Source organism: Lethenteron reissneri, chromosome 15 (assembly GCF_015708825.2).
Source record: "Lethenteron reissneri isolate LAM-NWPU_2019-01 chromosome 15, ASM1570882v1, whole genome shotgun sequence".
Classification (NCBI taxonomy): domain Eukaryota; kingdom Metazoa; phylum Chordata; class Hyperoartia; order Petromyzontiformes; family Petromyzontidae; genus Lethenteron; species Lethenteron reissneri.
Genome location: NC_083793.1, coordinates 10,179,941 through 10,192,021, shown reverse-complemented (window position 1 = coordinate 10,192,021; position 12,081 = coordinate 10,179,941). Strand labels below are relative to the sequence as shown.

The 12,081-nt window shown below is 51.6% G+C and overlaps 1 protein-coding gene across 1 annotated transcript in view; it reads left to right on the top strand.

Annotated features, from left to right (window-relative positions):
- The window catches only part of LOC133342687 (laminin subunit beta-2-like), a 68,336-nt gene that overhangs the window by 8,539 nt on the left and 47,716 nt on the right, over nt 1–12,081 (top strand). The window contains 2 exon segments of the mRNA XM_061552010.1: nt 2,360–2,444; nt 8,409–8,587. Of these exon segments, the coding sequence (XP_061407994.1) occupies nt 2,411–2,444; nt 8,409–8,587 (213 nt within the window). The 5' untranslated portion in view covers nt 2,360–2,410.

Here is a 12,081-nt window from a genome sequence, read left to right as displayed (position 1 = left end):
ATGTACTGTGTGTGTACTGTGTGTGTACTGTGCATGTACTGTGTGTGTACTGTGCATGTACTGTGTGTGCACTACGTGTACTGTGTGTGTACTGTGCATGCACTGTGTGTGTACTACGTGTACTGTGTGTGCACTGTGTATATGTACTGTGTGTACTGTATATGTACTGTGTGTATGTACTGTGTGTGCACTGTGTATATGTACTGTGTGTACTGTATGTGTCCTGTACAGGTTACTCGGCAGGCAACTGTCTCCTCGTGCGGTTTCGCTTTGTGCGCCCCTCTTTTTTGGAACTCATCTACTACTACTACTACCACCACTGCACACAGCGAGGGAAACCTGTACGCACACACATCAGTCGCCACTGATGTTAGGCATGGCCGGGAATTGAAATCTGCTCGGGTCAGGAGATTGATAGGGCAGTGCGCTAATCACTGCTCTACCACTCCACAGGCTGCGCGTTAATGAATCCGTTAATGTATTTATGTATTGCATGTGAAAGTGTACAACCATTTTGGCAATCCACTGCTGGATGAGCGCCTCCCCCACACCGCGTAGCTGGCGGGGGTTATGCGACCTAGGCACACATATAACAATGATATAGCGGCTGTAATGTATCACGCATATATATTGTTTTGCTCTTGCTGTTAGTCGTTTATTGTATGTCATGCTGTTGTTCTGTTCGAGTTCATGTGGGGCTTGATGACTGTGAACAAAGAGCTTCACAGCTCATCGGGCTCTTCTAGCTGAGAGCAAATGTCTGTGTATGTTTATGTCCACGCAAAAACGGGTGTGCAGCAACACCGTAAAACAATTTCAAATTTACCGCAAATGCCAAACCCCTTAAATGCACACTGCTTACGCCGCACAGTGTATCGGTTTCTTGTTTCACAGTGGAAAATATTGACACATTGATTATATGTGTATTTAAAAAATTTAATAAAGAGTAGATAACATGACGGGCAATTATTAAGCGTATTTACATTAAGACGGTTCTGGCAACAAATCCAAGTTTATCCAGATAGACTGATTAAGGGGGAGTGGTCCTTGAATGTAATACGCACGTGGCATTGTTTGAGGTTTACATCGTGGAGAGGTATAAGATGCTTGTATGTTGAACTTCTTTCGCGCCGCATGTAGCCAACCCTGCTAATCGGAGATGCGATGTGAATTCAACAGAGCACCTGTACGCACATACGTACGCACATAAATTCAAGTCTTGTGCGTGGCAGCGATATGTTCAGAAGCCCAATGCCATTGTTTGAGGTCTTCTGGCCATGACGAGAGGGCTCCAGCAGAGAATTCGTGTGGTTTTGCTGTTCATCCTCCATCGAATGACCGCAGACCACGGTGGCTTACTTACACGGTCCACAGTTTTGGATGCATGCCCACATACGCACTCCTGTGGCCATGCCTTTCATTTCCCATTGAGGAGGAGCAGGTGTAGCACAGCAATGGTGTCCCTGCAGTATGCTGTGGTAATAGAGGCGAAAGAGCAACCCTGCTCGTGCCACTGCTGGCGGAAGGGCCTCCACTTTAAATTGGTAGCTCTGGAGATAAAAACATCTCTTTACAAGAGAGGGACATTTTAGCCTACTTTTCCATACTTGGCCATACGTCTTCGAAGAGTTTGGCAGTGTCCACGATTTTTACACAATTTATACGACTGGGTGGACAGAGGCAGTCGTGCAGCTGTAGGCATAAGTACACCAAAGCAAAAGCACGTGGCCCCAAAAAGTCAAAGGGACGCAGATTCACTTAAAACAGCCAATAAATGTCTCTGTTCTCTCATTTCATTGACATCTCTATTTTGGTCTGCATTTCTCACATATCACTCGATCCATTTCTCTTGTCTATATCTCTTCCGTCATCTCACTAGGATTTCGTGGATTCATATAGGGGCCCCCAAAATAAGTTCTACTCGGGGCACCCCCCCCTTCCCCATTTCCTTTCGGCACTGAGCGGACGCCCCGTTGGCCACTCGTTGCCGAGGTTCATGGTTCGAATCCAGCGGCCGCCCCGGTCATTGCTGCAGTTGTGTGATAACCGTGACGACACCGCTACGTGCGTCGTCTGCTTCACTCAACGACGTCATTTGCAAGAGGAAGGCCACTGTGCGTGCCGGCGTCAGGGTCCACATTTTGGCAAATTACTCAATTGGGATTATAAGCGCACAGCAGCAGTAATCATTGGCAGCCTAATGCCCAATACCCCTGGTCAGAGACTCAACATGGCCTCCTGAGTTCAGATCTTGCAATAAACCACCACTGCGATGTTCCATGCCCCATGTGATTCCCCATTGTCTCTCGTCGGCGTGTCTCACGTCCCTCGCCCCGTGTCTCCCGTGTCTCGTGCTCAGAGCCGTCTGCTGCCCTGGCTCAGCTGTTGGCAGCTCCTGGCGTCGTCGGACATGACGCCCACCCTCACCGCAGCTCTCCTGCTGTGTGAGTAACCCCCCCCGCCCCTTCCACCACCCCCCCCCCCCTGGCCGCACCTCCTCGTAGCGCGTTGTGCAGACTCCTCCACCACCCCGTTATCTCACGTAAACAGGCGTCTGGATGTCACCACATCTGAAGTCGTTGTGCAAATATTGGGACATGCCGTATTGACTTGACTTTCCGGGGGATGATTTCAGAGGTGGGGGGGGGGGGGGTGTGGGAGGGTCACAGAGAAGAGAGGGAGAGGAGACCGCAATATGAATGAAATGCAAATAAAGATTTATCATCAAGAAGGAACAGTGAGTCATTTCCTCCGACCAAATTATCTGGAATGTGCCCGATCTTGCAGGATCTCACAAGTTTAGCAGGATCGAGCCTGATAAGTACTTTGACAGGAGAATGCCTCCTATCAATATCAGATGTTATAGGCTTAGGCTGTGAAGTAGCCAGAAGATGGAAGCCAAGAGCACAGGTGGCTGAAGCGAGTTCCAGAGGTAGGATAGTACGTAGAAGGGAGTAGAGTGACATGAGAGGGGAGAGAAAGGAGAGTGTCCGAAAGGGATTAGAGTGAGATGAGAGAGGAGTGGTAAGAGAGTGCATGGAGGGGAGTAGAGTGCGATGAAAGGGGACAGGTAGGAGAGTGCATGGAGGGGAGTAGAGTGAGATGAGAGGGGCAGGGGCGAGTCCGTAGAGGATCTTGAAGACTGAGTGCAATCATTCAAAAGCATACACGGACGTTTTATTTCTAAATATGTAAATGAAACTTCTTCTAGAATGAGATTGCATTATTGTTGAATTAATCACGTGGAATTCATTGGAGGATAATTTCAATTGAGATTGATCATCCCCCCCCCCCCCCCGAATATCTTCTGTCCCACTCACGCCCACCCTGCTATCACGTCCACCTCCTCCACGTGATTTTCCTGTGCGCCCCTGGCCGCCGCAGCAGGCATGGAATGTTTGACTTAGCCCCAGGATCCTGGCCCCGGTGCCTGGCACCTCGCTGCGCTCGAAGCTTAGCCCTCCAGGTCGCTTCGTCTTGGTGATTCATGAACAAATAGCGCGGCTCTACTCCAAGCCTCACCTTTGCACCCCCCCCCCCCGCACCCACCCTCTATGGAGAATTCAGGTGCTCGAGTGAGTGACCGTGGGTTCAAGTTAGGTATTTTTTTTTCATCTTCCAAGTTACTTGAGGACCTAGAAACCTCTCTGAATTGTCAGATGCTGTCGAGATGTATGGACACCTTTGAGAAAGCAAGCAGGTGTGGAACCATGCCATCAACGCTGATGCCGGGCAATGGCGGAGCCAGGATTTTAGGTAGTGGGGGGGCAACTCCTCCAGCAATGAAAAATTATAGGAGTTGTTAGTAAGGACTTGTCCCTTGCTTTTTATTTGACGCGTGTGCAGCGATGGCGCAGCCATCGATTCGAGGGTCGAATTCGAACCGCGTTGTGTGATCAGCATCGCGCTCGCTGAAAGTGTTTGCCTTCAGGGAAGTCGTGTGCTGTATACGCGACTGCGCACAATTCTGTGAGTCGCTTATAACTATCATCTCATAGAGTCCCTGGCACGTAATAATATGCTCCACAGTGTCAGTGGGGGTCGCAAAATGCCGATTTATTACTAATAATCTCCAATGATCCGATCGAAATTAGAGATTTAGATCAGATCATTGGGGGGGCACGTGCCACCCCACCACCCCACTGGCTCCATCAGTGATGCCGGCGGGGGAAGAGAGTTGGCTGCCGATCGCAGAGCGCGAAGCGCAGCCTTGAAGGCCGGGAATCCCCCGCAACTTTTGAGGAAGGGGCGAGGGGGCGGCAGCTGAGAAGGAAACGTCTTGCTGCTGCTGCTGCTACTGCTGTCACCTGCTGCTGCTGCCATCTGCTGCTGCTGCTGCACGCGCCCAATGCAGTTGCGGTGGGCGAGTATGGCCGGCCCAGGGCACGGGCCTCGTGAGCCACCCCTCGGACTCGTCGGCGCGTGAGCGAGCGGTGAGCTTCATGTCCGCCCGTCGCCCCCGCGATCAGTGCTGGAATCTCTATCTGCGATGCTGGAGTGGTCGTCGTACTCGGATACGAGGGGGATTGCCGAGAGGGAGAAGACGAGGTACCGCCCTGCGGTGGCACGGATCAAAAATGTGGACATTGGCTGAAAAAATGGAATGAAATCTGTCAAAGCGCGCAAAGGTGGAAAGGTGCACGCTCGGAATTTCACCGAGTGACAGATAGAGGAACGCACTTTGTGTTGAGTGATGAAAAGCAAGTGAGCTTATGCAGGACATGTCGCTAGAAGGGATGGTGGGTCTTCATTGAGTCTGACGATGGAATTGCAGCCGAAAACTAAACTAAAACGTTTTATTTTACCAGGTAAGGCCCACTGAGCTGTATAGCTCTTTATTCAGAAGCGACCTGGCAACAAATGATAGCTCAACGGAGTGGCTTATCAGGTGAAAATGTATAGCCGTCAAATACTTAAATCTGGAGGGAAAAAACTAGAGGACCCAGAGAAATATCCACGTGACCACAAGGAGAACATGCAAACTCCAAAAATACAGGCATCATCATGGTTGGGAATAAACCCACGACCTCCTGTATACCTGGCGAGGTAGTTAACATCTCGCCACCATGGCGAGATGTTAACATCTCAAAGGAGGGAACATGCGTGCAAGTTCGCGTTGAGTTTTTGTTTAATTTGTGCTCGTCCACCGCTGCCAACTCAGTATTTTAAAAAAATAATGTTGTGGTTTCCAATGTTTGGGGGCTAAAGAACCACAGCATTTCTCTGGCTGGCACGGGGTCACGGTGGCAGCAGCAATGATAATCTGAGATTATGCGCGTGACAAGGGTTATGGACGGACAGACACAACAGTGTTGTTGTTTCCGTCATAATCGGACATTTCTGTGTGCGGCAGGCGATACAAGACGCCCCCCCAACTGGTGTGTGCAGCTCAAGGCTGGGCTCTGAGTAAAGGGTCAGGAAGAGGGTCAGAGTTCGGGGTCATAATTAGGGTCAAAGTTGGGATCACGGGGTTCGAGTCAGATTGTGTTTATTTGGCAAGCGAGCCGGTGATTAAACCCCGAGTATCGCACCACACTCTTGGTGAGCAGAGACGAGAGGCTTCATGCAGCCTGTGATTTTTCAAATTATTTGCTCGTTCATTAAAGCGTTACAAGCCGACTCGTGAACCTATGAGCAAACATTTGCACGAGCCTCCACCCTCCGTAGGAATTTACGAGGTGCTTTACTCGATTCCCTGGGATACCTGCCGACGGTGTGATCTTGGCACACCAGGCTTGCAATGCAGAAATCGAGGGGTAGTTTCTTAAATCCGTCTACTCGTGGTGTTAATGGTGCACCAGATTTTGATCGGCAGGTCTAGCGGAGTGGGGTAAATTGTGGGTGCTCTCACGAATTCCACGACGTCTGGCCAGCGTGGAATAGTAGGCCAAAACTACCCTATCTGAAGGGACTCTCCAATGCGACCTCCAGTGGAGGCACTTCCAACAGCTCTGGCATGAGCAAGGAATTGCAGGGCTGAGCCTTTATCATTTACCCGATGCGTTGTGAGCATGGGATGGAACGTGCACACAAACACATCGGCTTAACAACCTCCCCGACAACACAGTGTAATAAATACACAAATACCGCGCCGCATGTTTTGGCAACACAACATTAAACACGAGCCAGGCCAAAGCTCGGCAACTACGACCATTCACGTCTTGGCATAGCCACCCTTGCGGCATTGATCACTGCAGGCACCTGGTGGATAAAGCAAAATCACATCTCTGGGAGCTGTTATCCGAAGGCAGGCACCTGTGTCCATGCGTAGATAAGAAGGGAGGTGCGGTGCTACGTGGGGAGATATGCGGCGGCGATGTCTGCTTGAGATCAAACCCCGGGAGCGCTGAGCTGTGAACAAATCTGGCCGCAGCAGAGGCGGCTGAAGCCAGAACCCGATATCGGAGACTGGTTCAAGGAGCGAGAGGTGCCAGGCTTGTGGACAAGTGCAATTTGCACTTACAGATAGGCAGATAGCCGGGTGGTTCAGAGGTCAGAGCTCTGAGCCGTTACCGCTGAGATCCTAGTTTCGAATCCTGTGATCTAACTAGGTTCTCAAGTGTAATACATTTCGCTGGTCTTGAGCTTGAGCCACCAAAGACTGCACAAAACATCTACAATAAAATGTGGTTTTGTGCTTAACTTGGCCATAAATTCAGCTCTGAGAAGTAAAAATGTCAATCTTTACTGTCTTGTTACGAACAGTCTCATGGCAGAGTGTGTGGGAAAGTGCGACCCTAGTTTGTAAAGGACACAAATGGCACTCGTAAGGTTTATAAGTCCATAACATTTTAGTCTAAAAATGATGATGCTCCTTTCCAGCTCTGAGAAATAAAATATCAGTTTTGTCAGGCGTGACGAACGTTACCCTCACATGGTAGAGCGGGAGGGGAAAATACGGAACTTTCCTGTATCTACCAGAGGTCACATGAAGGCATCTCAGAGGTAGCTCTGTGGTATCCACTTCCTAGGCCCTTCTCAATAACACGAAGGGTCCGAACGGCTTCGTCATCTCGCGACGCCGATTGCGCAATCGGGATACAACTCCCCCCCCCTCCCCCACCAGAAAAATAAATGACAATTACAGCAGCGGTATTGTTACGTGAAATTACAATTACATTGAGACTGCAATTCATTACGAACGACGCAATCACAATGGTACATGACCCCAGGTCCGGCGAGGTGCTGTGAGTGTGCGAGCCGGTCTCTTTGTGCTCGGCTCGGCTTTGTCTGCGTCGCGACCGAGAGGAGAAGCTGGCGAACTCTCGTGATCGGTGAATGGGGGGGGGGGGGGGGGTCGGGGCGCAGGGGACATGCGGGCATGCGGAAAGCGGAACGTGGAGGGAGCCCACTGGTGAACATGTCGACGTACGGGTGGACGGAATGCACAGACAGATGTACGGACGGATGGATGGACAGGCAAATGGACAAACGTGGACGGAGAAGGACCAGATGCACAGACGCGACAGACTGGCAGGCAGAGTGACAGAGTGACAGAGCGACAGGGTGAAGAACATGACACACGACAGGCAGATACAGATGGACAGATAGATATGCCTGCCAATTGATTGACGGACAGACAGAAGACAAATGGACAGGCAGAATAATTGACTAACAAATGGGTGGATAGACAGGACAGATCGAGACGGGACAGATGTAAACAGACGGACCAATTGACCGAGAAACAGTACAGACGTAGGTAGCGTAGACAGGACAGGCAGAGAGAAGGAGGAGAGGGAGAGGAAGAGGGAGATGAGACAGATGAACTAAAGGCATGGGCTTGTAAGAGGTGGGGAGAGGAGAGGATCTGACAATGGGGAGAGACTGCGAGTGAGCGAGCGAGCCCGGGATACTTGGAGCTGCGCTCGTGGTTGCCTGGAGAGTCGAGGGGCGCAGCCACCGTCTCGAGGGGGAGCGCATTGTCCGAGCGACCGAGCAAAGGACGGAACTTGACGTGACACAAGCGGCGCTTTCTCACGCTCCCGCCCCTCGCTCCGCCCCTCGCTCCCCACCTCCCAGAAGCCGCATTGAAGGGCTCTGAAGTAAACTTTTTTCTTTTTGCACTGGAAGTACGGCGGAGCACAAAGCTGGTGCGGACAAACAAAACGACAACTGTGAAATGCGACCACAGTAGTTTGCGGGAAGCTAGATTACCGCGGTCGTTGTCGCATCGTGAACATTTATATTTTGCAGGTGGAAAAATTCGAATTTTTATTACTTCAGCGTGAAAAATCACGTAGAATTATAGCGGACGGACCGTGGAAAATTATATCGCACGACGAAAGATTCTGTCGCGTCATTGTATTGTGCAAAATGACATCGCACCATCCTACCATGATAATTTCTATCGCGGCAATCGTAATGCTATCTCCTATTTTCAATGAATACATGTGTTCGTATGCACGTAGGGGCAGGCATGTGTAGCCTGGCGCGGGGGCAGCAACCAGACCTGCCCACGAGCTGCACGGAGGGCAGCTGCCACCCGGCGACGGGAGACCTTCTCCTGGGCCGCGAGGACCGCCTCTCCGCCACGTCCACGTGCGGCATGACTGCGCCACAGCAGTACTGCATCATCAGCCACCTCATGGTCAGGGCCCGCGTCGCACAACCGCGCTCGCATCACAGCACCCGCACCGTCGCACTCGCACAACGATCCCGCATGCCCAGCTACCCTCAAGCAATGGCAGAGCAAGTTGTGTGAAAAGCCACTTGGCCGCTTTGATATTGCATGGGGGAGGGGGGGATTAAGAGGGCTATCTCATAGCACATAAACCGGCCAGGTGGCTCAGCGGTAGAGCGAGCAACTAACAACCAGGAAGGTCACAAAGTTCAAATCCTCGTTGAGGCTTGACTCAACCCATTCATCCTCTGAGAGACAGGGAGACGAACACGTGTGTTAGAGAATATACGCAAGCTAGAGACTCCATTGTGACCATCAAAACAAAGTAGGTGGGCTCGGGCCGGGACGCATGGCATGGAGGGGATGTGGATGGTGTTCGAGCGAGACGAAGGACGCGGTGGCAGCCCAAGGAGGGAACTCGCCAGAGAGATAATCCACGATGGAGACCGAGCGTCGAAATCATCTCGCGACGGTGAACAATGGCAGCGGACTGCGGAGTCCTTTTGCAGTAGCGGATAGATCATGGACGACGATGTGTCAGAGTGTCTCCATGCTGAGCCCGTTGATGGAACTCGAGGCGGGGGCTTGTATCTCTACATACGACGGCCACTGCCGACTTCCCACAAAGTAGACGGCCGTTCATGACGTCGACGCTGACGTCGACGCCGTTAGCGATCGTCGTATGAGAGCTCGGCCTGTAGGTTAGTCAGACGCGACTGAGCCGAGCTCCTGGAGACAGCTGTCGGTGCGAGGTTGCGAACACGAGAAAACTCGTCCACCCCCAGGCACCCCCGGCTGCCCTGCGTCGCTTCACTGCCGCCACGGCGAGCCGAGCTAATGCAGTAAATTGCTCCATGTTTCAATTTTTTTCCCCGCCCTTCTTTCTTCCCATTGTTCCCTTTGTCACCGTGCTCTCTTCATTATGCCGGGCAGCTCCATTGAGCTGCATGGAGCTCATTAGTAAGGGTTCCGCGTGCTCGCTTTGCTGCTCGCACGGATGAATTGAGGTGGTGGGGGCGTGGGGAGTGGGAGCGGGTGTGGGGATTGGTGCCTGCCTCTCGCGGAGAGGGGTTTGTGGGTCGCTCGGTGATTGGGGGAGCTGTGATGGCTTTGGTCTCCGATCGCCACCGAAGGTTGAAAGTATTTTTCTGTCCGTCCATTGGTCTGAAAAGTGGGGGTCACAGTCACTCTTGTAAGGATGAACCAATGGGAACGTTTCTATGTTGGTGCAGTCACGGTATGGAATCGGCCTGTAGGAAGCAAGCCACATTGATCAAAATGACTCAAATCTTTGAGGCACAAATCAACGCCAACTGACTTGGCGCTTCCTCCTAACTTTGCGCAAGTGCCACCATTATCATCACTAATTCAAGGCTTCCGAGGACAAGCGCACGCTGGGAAGCGTTAAAGAATCCAGGCGTATGCGTGATCGTGCTCTTGGCGTCATGGTTACTTCACCGCAAGGTGGAGAATCCACGGGGAAGTCGAGCGGGGCTGCGTAGCCCTTGGTGTTGGAGGACGCTCCGTGAAAGCAGATTTGCCTCTCAGTGACCTCTGGTCCACACATTGGAGGGCCGCACTTTCGCACCCGCACTGCCATACGACAGTAACTGGTTAATCGCTTGACGTTCAAACTAATATTTTAAATTCTCAGAGCTGAAGTTAAACTAAAGCCCTTCCCCATTCCGAGACGTCTGCAAGTTGCAGGGTGGGATCCCGTTCATCGCTGAATCTCGGAACGCGCAAGCGGGTTCGGCGTTTTTTTTTATTTAGAGAGGCATATCGCCGTTGTTTTTAAAGACATTGTACTCACCACAGAGAACCGTAGCACCAAACTGTGCCCCCACCTTGATTAGCGCGGTTGGCTACGTACTGTGCGAAAGAAGTTCAACATACATACGTACATGCCATACACCCTGCCCACATGGCCTTGTGGGAGCCTCGGTACCGATAAGTAAACTTTTTTTTATTCCTGTTTCATTTTCATGATGTACACGTACGTCATCGCAGCTGGAAAGGGTTGAACCAATGGTGTGATTTTTTGTGGGATTTTTTTGTTTGTGCAGTCACCGGTGACCGGGGTCGAGACCATCGATTCACTGCACTTGCGAACCCGGTTTAATCACGGGCGGCTGAAACCCAGATTTGAACCCAGGCTCGGTGCTCTGACCCCTGAGGAACCCGGCGACCTCGGCAAGGTTCTTTCGCTGGAGTAGAGCCGCGGCCATCATCCCCACGCACTTCACAACACGGTCCCATTTCTCTTGCCCAACATGGCCCACGCAACCCATACATACAAACGTACATACACGTACAACCCCTATGTTGACCCACTGCTGCGTGAGGACCTCCCCACGCCGTGTGGTGTGCAGGGGGCTCCTCGACCATACTTCACCATGCCGGTCAGTGCGGCTAGGGGAAGGCGGGGGGAGCATTGACAATGGAATGGATTTTACCACTCTGCCCTCTGCTGATAACGTAGCCTCGCAGCAGCCTATAACACCCGTTACGCGCCGCGATCATCCACCCAAGTACTTTTTAGGCTCAAGCCTGCTTAACCGCTGCATACTTCCGAGCACCCAGCACAGGGACAAAACCCAGGCCCTCTCCCCTCTTGGACCGCCCTGCCCTGCCCCGGGACTCAACCTCAGGGAGCACAAGAGGGTAGCTTTTGGGGTTGTGTGGGGGGGGGGATCACCGGCTTGCGATCGTGGTTTGGGCTTCCAGTGAGCGGCACACATGCCGGGATGACAGCGTTAATATTTAAACACATTCTTGGAAGAATTTTTCTGGGCTTGTTTTTTGTCGTGGCAATATATTCTCTCTTAGCGTGTTAATCTTTGACCCAGAGTGTCTTTAGAACATCTGAGTGTGTTCTGTGTAAACAGCGTGTTCACCTTGAAGCCGGATTTCTTAACGCTTCTGTATGTTGAGGTCTTTTTTTTTTAAAGCTAGCACGAAGCCAAAGACGCATCACTGAAACAGCGGCGGGACGGTTCCTGCTAAAACAAACACTCGTTAGAATAAAAACGCGTAAGCAAACTCGTGCCCGCATTCCTACCAGAACGGTGAGACAAAGATTACCGTTAGCGAGCACCTGCTACTGTCAGCGAGCACCTATTTAATGGTTGGGGTGGCCGGGCGTGGTGCTGGCCGCACCGTGGGTGCTGGGAGGGGAGGGAGGGCGGGAGGAGGAGACTTTGGCGGTTGTCCCCCCATGCCAACCGAGCTTCCCATATTTCAGTTCTTTTGAATCGATGCGAAGGTAGGGAAAAAGTCGTGCGCACATGTCTGGACTATGTAACTCTTTCCACCGTGAGTTTGTTCAGCGTTTTAATCAGCGGTACAGGAGCTGATGGAGAGATTTTGGGGCGAAACATATTTGTCATATTTGCCATAATTCCTTTTTTGCTTTGGTTTGAGTCTCCAAGTTTTAGGAAACCCTTTGATCAGCGTGTCCA